This window comes from Sphaeramia orbicularis, chromosome 13, assembly GCF_902148855.1.
Source record: "Sphaeramia orbicularis chromosome 13, fSphaOr1.1, whole genome shotgun sequence".
NCBI lineage: Eukaryota > Metazoa > Chordata > Actinopteri > Kurtiformes > Apogonidae > Sphaeramia > Sphaeramia orbicularis.
Window position 1 is genome coordinate 29,019,686 of NC_043969.1, and position 15,344 is coordinate 29,035,029.

A 15,344-nucleotide genomic window follows, 5' to 3' on the forward strand; every position below is an offset into this window, starting at 1 on the left:
ACACACAAACACCCAGAGGGATTCACTTGATTCACTTTCCCAAGTAGATCTGGTTACTGTTAACAACCAGCTCAGGTTTGTGCAAAACAAGACTGGACCTCCCCCTCCTCCTCTTCACCCAGACTAATATACCGTTACACATGGCATGCGTCTTAGATCACAAAAAAACTATTAGCAAGTCTAAACATCCAGAAGTAATAAATAAATAAATAAATAAATAAATAAATATACACACATGTATGACAGTTGAACTTTGGTTAACCAAAGGACTGTGCTTGTCAAGATACACCATACAAATGACCTCCAATATTGTGATTGAAATGTCTGTTGTATTCTGTTTGGGGTTTCCAAGACATTTTAAAGAAATGTCTAAAGTGTTGAAAACGTTTTAATGGTCATTACTCTTCAGCCCTACAACCACAGAGACATGTAGTTTTAATAGATGTACCACTATCATGTTTTGAAATATCCTTGTAAATGTGATATTTTGACATAATCACTTTACCACAATGTTTTACATTGGGATTCTCTTCCAACCCAATAGTGTTTGTTATACTTTCTCAGTTTCTGCTCTCTCTGAGCACCTAAACTCTTAAACCAGAGTAAGAACATTTCATCTAAATCAGGTACACATCAAATTTTAAAGCAGGATACACATTTTATTCATTACTAGCTTTACAATGTGTATTGTTAATATGTGACGATAACATCATGGTAGTGTTTTTAAAAGCACATCTAGCTCCAGTGTCCAATTTCAACTTTTATACTGCACAGACATTTTGAAGGTGAAAACCATTATTGGTGGCATTAAGTCATTGCTCATTTACAGAGATCATTCAATAGTGTTACTTAGAACTTCAAGTCTGATTTGTGTTGTCATGTGTTTTGCAGAATGTAGGCAGCACATCGTGGGTGGAACGGTGCTACAGCTGACCAGGTATTTTAATATTCACCATGGAAACCAAATTCACACCATTAACACACATAACTCAGTTTACCACAAGTGTAGTTATTTGAATACATTAGATCCTTTTTGTCAGAGGTATGAAGCTCCCTCTGGTGGAATTTCAGAGCAAAACTAACTCTTCCCAGCAGAAAACATGTTCAAAAAAAAAAAAAAAAGAGAGAGAAATGTGCATAATAATGAATATTTATTTGGAAAGTATACTGAAAGCACTCTATTTTGAATTCACTTCAAAATTCTTGATGAAGATACAAAGAAGATTATCCCTGGAATATCTCAAGATCAAAGTAATCCAGACACAGAGAGTTGACAGAACAACTCATTTCATTAGGATTACCGTTAATGTAATCATTACATACCTATTAGAAGCGGCACTGCATTAACCTTGATTTTACAGGTTTTTCCTGTAACAGGTGACCACAGATGTGAAAACTGTGGACTTCTTCCACATGAAACGCTACTGGTTATTTGTCGAGTTAGTCGTCCATGTTCCCCCAGTGTAAACTCAGGCTGTGAATGTAATTATATTGAATCATCAGTGGCCAGTGTCGCACAGGCTGTAAACAGACTAGTCTGTCATCATGTCAGCCCCTTCTCCTCCTGTGGCATCATTCAGACTGAGTTCCTCCAGCATCTCCACCAGCGAGATACGTGGTGCTCCATCATCATCAGTGTCACTTTCCACTGCAACCTTGGAAACATCTGAAATGGGAAAAAAAAAAAAAAAAAAAAAACAATTGTTAACAACCTACATATTTAATAAACCTAACAGCACTAGATCTACTAATAGATGTTGATGGTAAATTACATGTCTAAGGGCACTACATCCAGCTGCTTACCTTTGTAGATGTTTATGTTCTTCCTCAGAGCCTCATCCTCCTCCAGATCCTCCAGGAAGTCCTGGTATTGTCTAAAAATGCAACAATGTGTGAGGAGAAAACCAGCTGTTCACAACAAGAAAAGGTTCTTCATCAAAAGCGCTTTCCTTTCAAAATGCTCTCCACAAAAAACAAAACAATGTTCTGTCATTAGTCATTCCATCTGCTTTTGGTTTTCTCACATTTTGTGACAGCTTACAAACAGAAGGCTCAACGAGCATTTTATGACATTTTCTTCAGACGATTTAACTTTGTGAATCCTATTTTTGTGAGGATATTTCAGACACACTAGAAAAAAACCTTTTGTTTTGATACCTATGCAACTGGTTAGAGCAAACAAACAACCCACTATAAGTACCATCAGTGTAACCAGAGCCTGATAAAGTGAGACAGCTGACAAGTTACTTCAGTCTCACAGACTTTATATATGAATTTAGAAAACCTAACACTGACCAGCTGCCTTATAGATTAAAAAGGCTGGTGGTTGGTGAGCCAAGTGGATTAATGTGTAAGAAAATTGTAGATTTTCAAATAACTTTGTCTATATAAACTGCAATTACAAGCTGTACAAAGCTTTGCTATGAATAAGCCCAAAAATAGTTACATTTAAACATATGACAGATCAAAATCTAAATATTTAGAGCCTCATTGTAGCAAAAAGGAATAACAGAACAGAAAAGGATAAAAAGAAACCTGAGCCCAGAACTGAACACCTGCCCAGCACTCTGCTCTCCAACATGCTGTGTTTCTTTTGCATATCACAGAGCACCACCCAGAGGAGTCTTCTATTACTAGCATTCTATTATGTCTAATACTGGTTACATTCTTTATACTCAGTGACAGATACTAGCATACAAGGAAATGTTAACTCATCATTAAGTTACAGATACAGCTACTGCAGCAGATACAGAAGAAGAAGGGAAAAAATGGTGATAAAACAGAGAGCAGTGTAGCAGAGCAGTGACTATTGGCTGCTCTGATTCTCTCAGCTCTGGTGCTGAATCTTAGCAAAGTCAGCTAAACTACTTTAAAAGCTGGCCATGGTACAAGCTTCTGTGCCGCTGTTCAGTGTGTGACTCCTCAGCTGACAGTTTATCAACCTGTATAAGTAAGACGTTATATAGGAGAAGTTGCACTGAAATGCATTTTAACTGGGGAAAGTATAAGTACAACTCTGTCATAATGTCATAATGAGGAGCACAGACGAGCAATCATTTGAAATATTTAGAAAAAATTTAGAAGAAAGTGTGAGGTTTTTGTTCACAGCCTGAAATAGTACACTATAGGAGGGTCAGAAATCAACAACACTGTTGAATGTCATTTTCAGACGATGTTTTAGAGAACATCATTAAATATGACTTATTATGCTCTTGAAAATCTCTCTGTACAGGCACTCTTTAAATAACACTGAATCACATCAGCAGCTGAAAATATATTTTTCCTCACAGAATCCTCTCTAATTTAATGCAGGCTGTGTTTTTTTCTTACCATTAACCAGAGGGTTAGGGGATGAGGACCAGAAAGTATGGGAGGAGCATGGGTGTTTTTTTTGTTCCATCTTTCGGCAACTGAGAAAATGTGACTGAGAAATCCATGTTTTATAAGAACTCTGTTTCTTTCCTACCTCTCGTCATCTGTATCCATGCCATCCCGATCTCTGGCCATTTCCTGCAGTTTCCAGTTCCTGCGCCTCATCCTCCTGCTGCGGTCATAGCTCTTCTTAATTATCACCTTAGACAGGTCACATTGACAAAAAAAAAAAAAAAAAATCAACACTTCAACTAATTTACTGTTTTCAAGAAGGAGACATAATCTACAGTCAGTACTCTTTGTTGCCAGTGGAGGGCAGTGTTAACCGTGTTAACAGCCTTTGTAATACAGGCCCATCTGTGGCTGAGGTTTATTTCCTTGGAAAGATCCATTAAGTGCAATTAATTCTTACCACATCAGGGACGTAATGGGGGTTCATTTTATTCAGGAACTCATCGTTAATGTTGGAATTGGCAAAGTCAAACCTGTATAAATCAAATGACATAGATAACAGTACCTGTAAACCTCATAGTCTTTACTGCAATCATGTAATCACCATTCATTTTCCCAGCTGTCCTCTAGACTCACCCCAGCACCAGGTCTCCGATGTTAAGCAGGTGGCCCAGGAATGTACGGCAGTGGTACTGCTGACTGGTATCCATCTCTGACGTCTTTTGAACCCACACTTCAGCCAGGGTGTGCTACAACACACACAAAGCAGGGAAAAAAATGTAGTTTCAAGCCCTTGTGACAACATTACTCTTGTTTTCGTCTGATTTGTTTTGACAGTTGCATCGATAATATAGCAACACTTAGATGGAGGAGAGACAACAGTGTGTTTGTCGTTGTGGCACAGAACTAACATACAGGTTCGGGTATAATGTAATGATTTGCTATTGATTTTGCTTCCAGAAGAAGAGCAATGGTTCCCCAAGATGCAATTTGTTTCACAACAACAGCACTACACATGCACACAACCTTACCTTATTGGACCTCATGCCAGCTCCAGCACCAAGCTTCAGGTCTCTGATGATGTCGATGTCCATAACAATGAACTCCTCCAGTTGCCGTGGGTTACAGAGACTGCTGAATGGGTTGCGCCAGTATGTGTTCCCATCCACCTCAGCAACTAGTGCATTAAAAAAAAAATCAGTTATTTGTTACTAAATAGTAAGACCAGCAATTAAAATAGTGAGTACAAATATAAGCATTGCAAGCTTTTTTCATACTTTATGTTTTAAACCTGTTTTACAAACAGTTCAATTTTTCTCACCACTCAAGTTACAATTCTCCATAACAAAGCAAAAATCAGGTTCTTGGAGTGACACCTCTAATGCATTCTGTTTTTCAACACTCTTAAATGCCCCTCCACAGTGCTGCAGATATTTTGCAAAACTGACATTTTTCTCTAGATTTGGGTGTCTTGTCCACACGTAAACTGTGTTTTAGGGAGAAAATTTTTTTAAAGCACTTTCCAAAGTGGATTTCTAAAACCACCATTTCATGTGCATCTGTGTGGAGGGAAAAGAGAGATTGAAAAACGATGGTATCTCACCCCATTTTGTGTACATCAGCTAATGCTTAGTGTAATGAAACTGAAACCTCAAATCAATGTATGACCTGCAATAGATCGAGGTCAGCGTGGATACCTTTGCAAAACAGACCAGATCAGCATTATGGTCAAATCCACAAAATGTAAAAAACATACTTTGACAACATGAAACAACACTTAAGTTATAAATTTACATTAATGCTCTTTTGGATGATTGTTTTCTTTTAAATGGAGGATGACAATATCAGTTTAGAAAAATATCCACATTAGTGTGGACATGGTATAAGATGCTACTATAACCTCTAAGGTTCACCTGTGCGAGTCAAAGAACATCACTAAAAAAGGAACACACCTGTGTACCAGTTAATGGCACAGGAGATACAGGATCACGACAAGACACATTGAAAGATACAAGAAGCCTTCTGCAATTATCTAAGTGCCAAAGAGCATAGCATACTCGAACAAATTTCAGTGTCACTATAAAAGAAATACAGAGTTTGTCTGTGGCAATTCGAGAACTTTACAGTATTCAACCAGTCAGGTACAATGGCGAAACAGAACAGAATTCATTACTTACTAAAAAAGATAACATCAGTCTTTGTCTGTCTAGCCGTTTTCCAAAAAGGCAACTGAGAAACTTTCAGGTCAGGAAGCAAAATGCTCTGGTCTGATGAAATGAAGACTGAACTATTTTGGAACAAGTTCCAGTGCTGAGGAAACTGGGCACTGAGTACCACCTCATTATCATCCCTTGAACCTGGAGGTGGTGGCATCATGCTTTGGGGATGTTTATCCTGTTACAGGGACTGGGAGACCAGTGATGGATGTAGAAAAATAGAGCAGTCCTGAGTGAAAACCTGTACAGAGTGTTCAAGCTCTCAGCCTGAGACAAAGGTTTACATTTCAACAAGACATGAAGTTTTCAAGGCTTTGGAAAAATACTCCCAAAGTCCTAGAGTCAAGACCTTACAGGGCATTTCTAAAGGGACACAAATAGCTGTACATAAAAACTACTCATTCAACCTGGTTGTATTTGACAGTTTCTGGGAAGAAAAGCATGTTGACTTTGTAGAATCATTATTAAAAAAAAAAACATGAAGCTTTAAAAAGATATAAAGTTTAAACTGACTGTTAAATGAAAATCTGTGAAAAGTGAAAACATTTAAAGGGATATTTTAGTCTAATATCAGTTTAATACAGTCACAAAAACTCTAAAAACTTGGCTTGCTTTGTCACGAGTACTCTGTGTCGATCAATAAAACAATTTTAGTTTGAAAAAATTGAGTCTGAAACGGCAACATGCGCATTTGGAAAAGTCCAACTTTCCAACTGCATTGGTGTTATAAGGAACTTATCAAAGTTAGTTGAAGTGCATGTTAAGTGACAAAAAACTGCATTTGACAGAGTTGTTTATTAAAATTTGTCTTGTTCCAAGTTTCCTTATTAAGAAACCATACCATTGTTGGTGCATTTTCTTCCCTGTACATTTCTCAAACTAGACAGGAATGATGTTTTTTCATCTTCTGCAAATAAACTGCACACAAGGCAACAGACAGCAGCATAGATTTCTTTTAAATACTTGGTTAATTGCCTACTGTGGTTCAAATCTGCTTGACAGACCAATGCCTCCAGGCTGTTCCAGCTTTTCAGTCCTCTCAAAAACTTTCTCCTGCAAAAATAGCCTGGACTTTGAAGAGTAATTAAAAACGTGTGTGCTGCTTCCAAAATGTCAGAAGTCTGTGGAGGAGTGCCTCAGCCTCTTACATAATGAGTGATTACACCAGAGAAAAAGGAAACGCATCATCACTAATTGTCGCCACACTTCTATTGATTAGAAATCCCTTCAACCAGGCTGGCTGGGCTGTGAATAATGTAAACTGAAAATATATTTTTAAGAGTGAGATAGGTGCTGTGCTGTGACTGGGAACAGAGGGAAGCTGCTGGTCTACACAGCTGTGATAGACATGTGGTTAGCAGACTTAGATCAGGTTAGTGCAGCACTGCTTTTAGCCAAGAAATTATTGTAAGCTAAAACATGAAAGGGCCTTTGATCGTTTCTGTTTATCACCCCAGAACAAATGCCTTACAAATATGCAAAACCAATCCTTTAGGAGTCTTTCCTGAGGTGGACTCAATCCACGGAGAAATACTTAAACAAACTAAGCCTCATCATGGTTACGACTTACAATTTCATTATTACTATTGATATCTGTGAATTATCATTATCATTATAATTATCTGCCTTATTATATAATTATTTCTTTAGTCTATTAAATACCATAAATCAGTAACAATATGATCACCTCATTTCTTTTTACAACCACTTTTGTTAAATAATCTATTACTGTACTATAAATAATGCATCTTTTAATTTGATTTCTTTAACATTTGCCTTGTGCCTTGAGAGGTGAAGTCCTTTTATAGCAGCTCCACAGTCTATCATGTAGTAATGAACCAAACTCACTTGCATTTTTATACTGTCAAAACCAAAATAAGGACAAATATAACAGTAACTTTACATATCACAAATATGTCCCATTACAGCTAGGAAATCTGCTCTGTGGAACCACTAGACCAGCCATTTTAAACATTACGAGGAAGTTCGGAGATGTCAGGGAACTGATGCGATTGGTTCACAGTAACTGCAGCTAGAACTAATTAACTGTTATGTTTTCATCAACACAGGTGAGAGTGGAATCTTTATCTATAGTCTAGGTATCTTTGTTCAAGCTGCTCAAGTATATACCTGAAACTAGCCCCCTTTTCCTCACAAATGACTGTTAGTGTAGTTACTCACTCTAATCTCCATTATGCTAAAATGCAATATACTAATTGGAAATTAAACAAATTCTTTGCTAGCAATTCCAAAGAAAAAGATCATTAACGTCTTGACTTCGGACATTGAAATTTAAGCCTTTTAAAAGATACTCAGACATTGAGGTCTAATGTGCTTCTGTGGACTGTGCCCAAGCTTTATACTTGGTGTTGACCTGAACTCCTCATTTAAGAGTATTGAATGTCCTATTTCACACCTTCACACAATTCACATTACTGCCTGAATGAACCATCCTGCTATAAACATACTCTGAACCGACTACCCCCAGACATATTTTACTGCAACTATTTCATAACAAAGGGCAAACAAAGGTCAGAGATAAGCTGAACTGCGGTGTCATTCAGACCTGTGGAAACACCACCAGGACAAATACTCACTCTGCAGTGTGTTGGGATCAATGAGATGGATCGTGCTGGTGACACGGACGCATACACAGATTTGACCCATGTTCCCCAGGCTCTGTGCCAGCCGTGGTGAAAGACACACGACGTTGTCCTGCCAAGCAGATACAAACAGGTAACTAAGTTCAACATGTCCAAGGGCTATAAAGACTATCCATTCAATTAAACCTTAAGAGTCTATAAATTAAAGGTAACACTGGAGCCAAGAGTTTAATTTTAGTCTGAGTGTGAATATAAAATTCTGATTAAGGTAGTCAGAGATACTGAAAGCTTGACAGTTAAAGTATTATTTCTTTTTGTTCAGTTAATAAATATAACAGTAATTTTTATCCTACGTGGCCCCATGGTCTGTACATGAAAGTATGGCACTGGTCAGACAATAACATACAGACATACATCAGTGGATTGGCAATTGAAAACAACCTAAAAACAACACGTCAAATGGGATTTAGCACTCCCTGAGAATGAGCCTCATTTATTATCACTATCACTGTCAAAAATAAACATGGCATGAGAGGTTCTTGGCTATGCTCTGGTTTCCATCTGTATATTACAAAATTGAGAGCCAGATTTTTAACACATTTCCCCAACTAAGAAAGTACAGGCTTCTCTCCATGTGTAAAGACACGTAAGCTTGCCTGAACTAAGCAGATAAAGGAGTGCCTCATCTCAGTGGATGAGTGAGTAAAACAGGATGTAGCTTATACAGAAAATGAAAAAATGAAAACATAACTTAGCTGTTTACCTTGCAGACAGGTACAATTTCCACAGAGAAGGTGCTCTTATAGTTGTAAGTATTTGAATGGATGTCATGAGAGATGAGGCGCTGGGATGTTTTTGACCTTCAAAAAAAAAATAAATAAATAAAAAGACAATATTAGAATCATCACAAATTCAGAGACATTGCATCTTGTCCTCAATGAATAAACAAATAAGATGTTATATTACAGGGTTTCTGTAGGTATCAGCAAATCTAATTTAATACTTTTTAATGCCACTTTAAACAAATTTAATGCCTATGTCCAACTGCAGATACAGTTTTATGATGGTTTACCACTGACAGGCTTTAACCAGGTTCTGAATAGTTCCTCCTCCAACCACTTCTGCTGAAACTTGCATTTTCTCATTTTTCCGACATTTGCTAATATTCCCTCCGCTCGTTCGCCCCAACATGAACACGCTCACAGCACTTTGCATTCCAAGCATCCGGTGTTGTGACTTCGTGTATCAGCCATAAACAATAGCCAATTAAAAGGTTCCGCCTGTCAATCATCACACTATACTTCTGATCAAAATTATTAAATGTTATATAATCAAAATAAATTGTGAGTAACAATGTTTTTTTTCTCAACAAGTGTATTTAATTTTTTAATGCCTCTGGACATTGAATTTAATGATTTTTGATGCCATTTAAGGCCTTAATTTTCACTAAATCTATTTAATGATTTTTAATGCTTTTTAATGACCTGCAGAAACCCTGTATTATGAACTATAATATTATGTGTTTTTTGCCTTCTGACCTGTTTAAGGCCATGCCAAATGGCACAATATCTTTATGTACCAACAACAGCTCAACTCAATCATCTGAACAAGTGAATTAAAAACACTACACTACTGCAGTCTTTAACAGTATGAATATTTCAGAGTTACAATCAGTGCTCAAGTAAATACAACAGGAATGCTGACCTACTATTAACCCTCACGAGGCCATTTATTTCATAATTGTACCCTGAAGATTTGCTCACCTGCAGGGTATGGTGCATTGGAGGAAGTCGACCATTTTCTGGGCATGCTGCTTGGAGCCATAATAAAAATCAATCCCCTCTGAGAGAGAAGAGCAACACCATCAAATTCATCACAGGCTCACTTCACGGGTCATTGCCATAGCAGAACACACATGTATGCCAACAGCACATACAAAACAGCAGATGAGGACAGCAGAAAATATGGTAACCACATGTTTTAACCTTCATAAAGCTTTCAAGTCCTGCCGAGATTTGGAGATGATTTCAATTACATGACCGGGCCAAGCTCCACTTCACAGTTCAGTCCTGCTGAGGAGTTGTCAGTCAATGCATAGCATGTGTGTGTGGATGACTGTGTGCGTTTAATGTAGCAGTATGCATCTCTAAATAGAGTATGAGGCAGGTCTGCATAGCTGGAATCTATTAAGGAATGCCTGCTCTGATTACAGCACACTGATTAGATGCACAATACATGCCCCTCTGAGGCCCACACAGGGACAGCTGTAAGAGCTGATTGGCACCAGTGATATGCATGCATGGTTTGCTGTCTGGTACGGGAAGAGGTAATTAACGTTCAATCATCATCATTACGTTCTACTTAATTCTAATCCAAATTAGTTACGCCAGTGAGGAATCAGACAAGTTGCCCACTTTTCAGTGTAAATCTGCGGTAAGTCTACAGAATGTGGCAAGACCGCTTAAGAATAGAGTCACATGAAAAGTGTACGCTGCATGAATCACAGAGCATTGACCTACCGTGGATCTCCTTGATGTTTAGGGCATTCTGGTGAAGCTTGTGCTTGAGAAGCAACTGTTCTAGATAGTAGAAGGTCTTTTTGTGTTGAGTCTAGTAAAGAAACAGGTTTCTCTGGATTAGTATTATACAGTGATTTATACAACTATGTCAACCCAGTGCCTCAATTATCACTGGGCTGAACGCTGGATAAACATCAGGGCATCTGCCACAACCTGTCATCACAGCTGGCCTCTTAAAAAAAGAAAAAAACACTCCAGTTAAGTCCTTCATTATTGTCAGGCATGTACTTTATTTTTAAATGAGGGAGTGAGGTTGGTAAAAACACCTCCCCTGGGGCAATACAATGCCAACAAACAAGTAAGAACAAGTAGGTCTTTCTGTGGATCTCTGGATACTGATTAAAATCACATTTCCACGAACTTATAGTAGTAAAGAACAAGGACTTAAGTGTGTAATTATGGGGTGTAATTGCTGGTAGCAGCAGATCAGAGAGGTAACAAACTGGAACTGGACTGATATCTTCTATCTTGTACTACAGAGTTACTGTTGACATAGCAGTGTTTGTTTTGCCAGACCTTTCTCCATACTTCAACAGCACTGCAGTAGTGTTGGAAAGACATTTAGGATCATCCACTATCATTCTGGAATAGGGTTGTGTGGCTAATTTGTATTTCTTTGAACAAATCACACTTGTCCTGGGTGGTGCCACGCAAAAGATGCAGCTGCACCTTTGCAAAATAGTGTCTGAGAAAGGTTATTTTGGTGGAACACTTGCATGTGGAGATTTGAGAAGTGGCACTGAAGATTGTTATTCTGTCATATTGCAAGAGGGGCACTTTGAAAATGGTAATACACAGATTGTGGAGAGAAGGATGCTGACTGCAACAGCCACCCAATTGCAAGATTATTCCAGCAGAGTACATCCTGTGAGCCAGACTAGGAAAGACATGCAGCCCTTATATTTAATGCCAAATTCCCTGCCAGATAGTTTGGGCGCTGTTTGTTTTATGTAAATCTCACCCACTCATGTTCAGGACTGAGCATGCAACTGAGATATAAACTCTAAATAACGTTACTGAGAAAAGAAAAATGTCAAATTTAAAAGAAACCGTATACCAACACTCCACAGAAAGGAAATGAAGTCACATTTAAAGACAGAGTAAGCAATTTCTGAGACTGTTTATATCTGAACTCAAGAAAAACATAGTCACCTTTTGAGCACACTTTTGGAAGCTCTGCCCTAAACTCAACTTTTCCCTGCCCCATGCACAAGTATGAACATGCTGCCAACTTAATCCTGTTGCTGATTGGCTTGATTTGTGCCAATGAGCAACAGGAGCGTATTCCAGTCTAGAATAGTAATGTCTGGATCAGTTTGAGCCACTTTGTTTTGTGAGAAATAAGTAGAAACATGAGGAAAAACTTTATTGATTAGAATCCTTTAGTCTATCTTTAGACGATGCAAGATTAAAAAAACCCAAAAAACTATCCATATACAAAATGTTTATGTTTGTTACACAGTTTATGGCAGATTGAGGGGTTTTCAGCTTCATAAAGTTGAAAATATGAGTCAAATCTTGCAAAATGAAACAGTAATTATATAAATAGTCTTACCTTCTGCCTAACTTGAACCACGGCCTTCCAGAAGTCCTTGGCTTCTACACGGTGGCAGTCGTCACACATCTGAGACTGCACAACAAACTCAACTACAAACACCTGCTGTAGGATAGCGCCATTCATCACCTGAAGAAGCAAACAGACCAAAAAGTTATACCATATGTTCTGAATACACTGACAAACAACAGTGACTACACTGTGCTTAAAGTAGTTTACATCTCCCTTCAGGGCCATTAAGATAATATCTGACCACTGAGGCTTTGTACATTGTTACAAAGACCCTGAAACAGTGTAAACAAAAGACTTGGCCCTAAGAAGCACAGGACTCAGGTTCACTCTGAAAGGTCAAGGAGATGAGATGACAGCCACTGGCAACAGTCAGTTGTGTCAACCACACAGTAAACAGCACTTAAGTGATCACCAAGTCTTCGCACATAGCCTTAAAATTTGATGTGCAAGTGATTATCTCAATCACTTCCAGTAAGCAAATATGTGTGTTACACTAAACTTAGAACTGCTCTATCACTGCTTGTGAATTTTAATCTGTTAGTTTAAATGGTGCTCTCCCACACATATCACTTCCACTCCCCTTACCTCTTTCTGGATGGTCAGTTTCATCTTAATCCTCTTTGAGTGTGGTTCTGTCCACAGAAAGCCAGCATCAATAAGACGCACCTGCACCAAAAAGTATTCTTTAAGCATCCTGATAACATTTACACCAGTCCACTAGGACTAGATAGTTAGTTTTCTAGGACACAAGTTACGACCTTCACCATCTCCAAAGAATGAATAAGCTAAAAATTAGATCCTAACAAATACTGCACACTTATAGGTACAAAAGCAAAAGCAAGGAAAATGGAAACAGAGTCTGAATATTACAAGCTGAAATTGATGGTACACATATTTTTTGGAGAGGGAAGGTGGATTTTAATTACTTTGTATTAAAAGGCTAAATCTAGTTCAGAATATCTTCCACCATAATGAATGACAGATGACATCCTATAATCTATACACTCCAAGTACACCTAGTTTATTGGTATCTTTTATCTATGAACAAAGTGGAAATTGCCCTTAGTGCAAGTTAAAAAGAATCCCACTTACTTTCGTCATAGACCCTTTAAGTTTTTTCAGACAAAGGGCTAAAAGTTCCCTGGACTCCAGAGCACACTGCACCCAGGTAGCTGGAGGCTGTAAGTACCTACAAGAAAAGTAAAGTTACACAGCCAAATTTTCCACAAAAATGTTTTTATTTTAATGACATAAAGACCGAACTGCCTTATTTATATATTGCTTGCATAATTATACCAAGAAACCAACCTTTCACACTGTTTGCAGAAATGCACTGAAACTTGCTTGGGGATTCCTTCTGAAATGTCAACCTGAGTACGCAGACAGTCCACACACATGTTCGCTGGGTTGGGAGGGATTGGGATGCCACAAGTACAGCACAAGCTGAGAAGAGAGTGGATGTAGGTAAACATCAATAAAGTGACTACAGGTCAAATGTCAGGTGTCTGAATATGCATAAGTGTACTGCCACAAAATGACTTCTAAATTTCAACACAATCCTAATCCTATGATAATGTAGCCTAATCCTTAAGAAAACATAAATGGTCAAACATGTAATTTGATGGATTGTTTATCTATTGACTTATCTACAGACACAAATGCAACTGATAAAAGCAAAAAAAGAACAGTTCTGTTATTTTCGCTGAATCATGAAGGTCTCACCACTGTTAAGAGTTCTGATATTGCATGTTGGTTCAGTGGATAATCATCAATAATAGTTTTAGATCCATCTACAAACACCTGCTATGATGCTGGTCTAATGTTAATTGTAAGACAAGTCCGTTATCCGTCAGGGCCCTCTCATAATACTACAGATTTAAAGGCAGGTATAAATGAATTACTTACATATTCCCTTGGCTGCTTGTTGCAGGAGCCCGCATGTACTCCATTCTTGTCAGTCTGACAATTCAGAGTGCAACAAAATGATCTGAGGACAGTAAATGACATTTTAAACTGACAAAAGCATCAGACGCTGATAAACAATCAACGGTGACACTGATACGAATGCAAAAACCGAAGCACCGACTAGCTAGAAAGAGTTAAAAGCTGTTAGCTTCAACCGTAGAACAGTTAGCAGCTAGCATTAGAGGCTAAACGAGGCCGTCTTTCAAAGTAGTTTTGTAGACATTTGTGAGGAAACAAAAGCATCGAAGCATCCAAACCTTTTTAATTACTGACACTAAAACAAAAGCGAGTTGATGACAAAACTTACTGGAGTTACTATGATTAAGATCCTAAACACCCTGGAAAACAACCCACGTTTTCGACACACAGCATCCGCGAGGCTGGGTGACGTCATTCCAGCCGAAGGACCCCGAACGTGTTCTCATGTGCCTGAATAAATTTCCTACAAAACATAAGTGGCCTTAACTACCAAAGTTGCTCAGAGGCCAAAATAATATACTAAATATATGCTGTAGTATAACTTGATCTACAAAGTGTAATTGGGTGTACTAAGTACTAAGTGTATAAATCACTTATCATTTACTAAATTATGCTCTAACGATGGTATTTATTTAATTTGATTTGATTTATTTAGTTTGTTTGATAATACAGGATATGTGGCAAAAGTTAAAGATCAGAAATCCAAATAGAATACAGGATGAATTTAAAAAAGCTCTAATCAGAAACATATGGCCTGAGAGTTAATGGAAATGAAAAAAAAAAAAAAAAAAAAAAAAAAAAGGTATGTTGCATCTAGCCTTTGTGGAGTAAACATAGATGACAATGCTAGACCATCACATAATTGTTGTTTGGTAAATTGATTAAACATATCTGGCTTTGAAATATATACCATGTTAGAGCAAAGTAATTGGCACAAGCAGAATTCCCAAGACCAGAATGAGATTCCAAGTGGTTATAATGCAACACCCACTTTTGAGGCAGCTGTTATAACATTGTGCTGTTAGGTAAATAATGCCAACTGCCACGTTTAAAAATAACTAAAATAGTACAAACACAACTGTCATACAGTTATAATCCGAGAGCAAAAGGT

General features: G+C 37.8%; 1 protein-coding gene across 2 annotated transcripts; it reads right to left on the bottom strand.

The window, feature by feature from the left end:
• Nucleotides 1–1,132: 1,132 nt before the first annotated feature.
• nmd3 (NMD3 ribosome export adaptor) lies at nt 1,133–14,689 on the bottom strand. 2 transcript variants are annotated; one of them, XM_030151686.1, is made up of 16 exons: nt 14,562–14,689; nt 14,195–14,276; nt 13,598–13,732; nt 13,382–13,478; nt 12,875–12,955; nt 12,278–12,406; nt 10,663–10,753; nt 9,907–9,985; nt 8,907–9,003; nt 8,138–8,255; nt 4,356–4,501; nt 3,961–4,073; nt 3,785–3,857; nt 3,467–3,573; nt 1,804–1,874; nt 1,133–1,666 (listed from the first exon to the last, which is right to left on the bottom strand). In XM_030151686.1, the coding sequence occupies exons 2-16, from the start codon at nt 14,236–14,238 to the stop codon at nt 1,533–1,535; spliced, it is 1,515 nt and encodes a 504-aa protein (XP_030007546.1). In that variant the 5' UTR covers nt 14,239–14,276; nt 14,562–14,689; the 3' UTR covers nt 1,133–1,532. The 2 variants fall into 2 exon arrangements, with proteins under 2 accessions (XP_030007546.1, XP_030007547.1); XM_030151687.1 differs by having other exon boundaries at nt 14,571–14,688.
• Between the last annotated feature and the right edge of the window lie 655 nt (nt 14,690–15,344).

What these genes read in the sequence shown, in the direction of transcription:
- nmd3 (XM_030151686.1), bottom strand. Translation starts at nt 14,238, where the DNA reads ATGGAGTACATGCGGGCTCCTGCAACAAGCAGCCAAGGGAATAT. An exon ending in AAACATCAAGGAGATCCACG is followed by an intron (nt 9,986 to 10,662) that starts GTAGGTCAATGC and finishes CTTCTCTCTCAG; the next exon opens with AGGGGATTGATTTTTATTAT. An exon ending in AAATTGTACCTGTCTGCAAG is followed by an intron (nt 8,256 to 8,906) that starts GTAAACAGCTAA and finishes TCTGCTTGGCAG; the next exon opens with GACAACGTCGTGTGTCTTTC.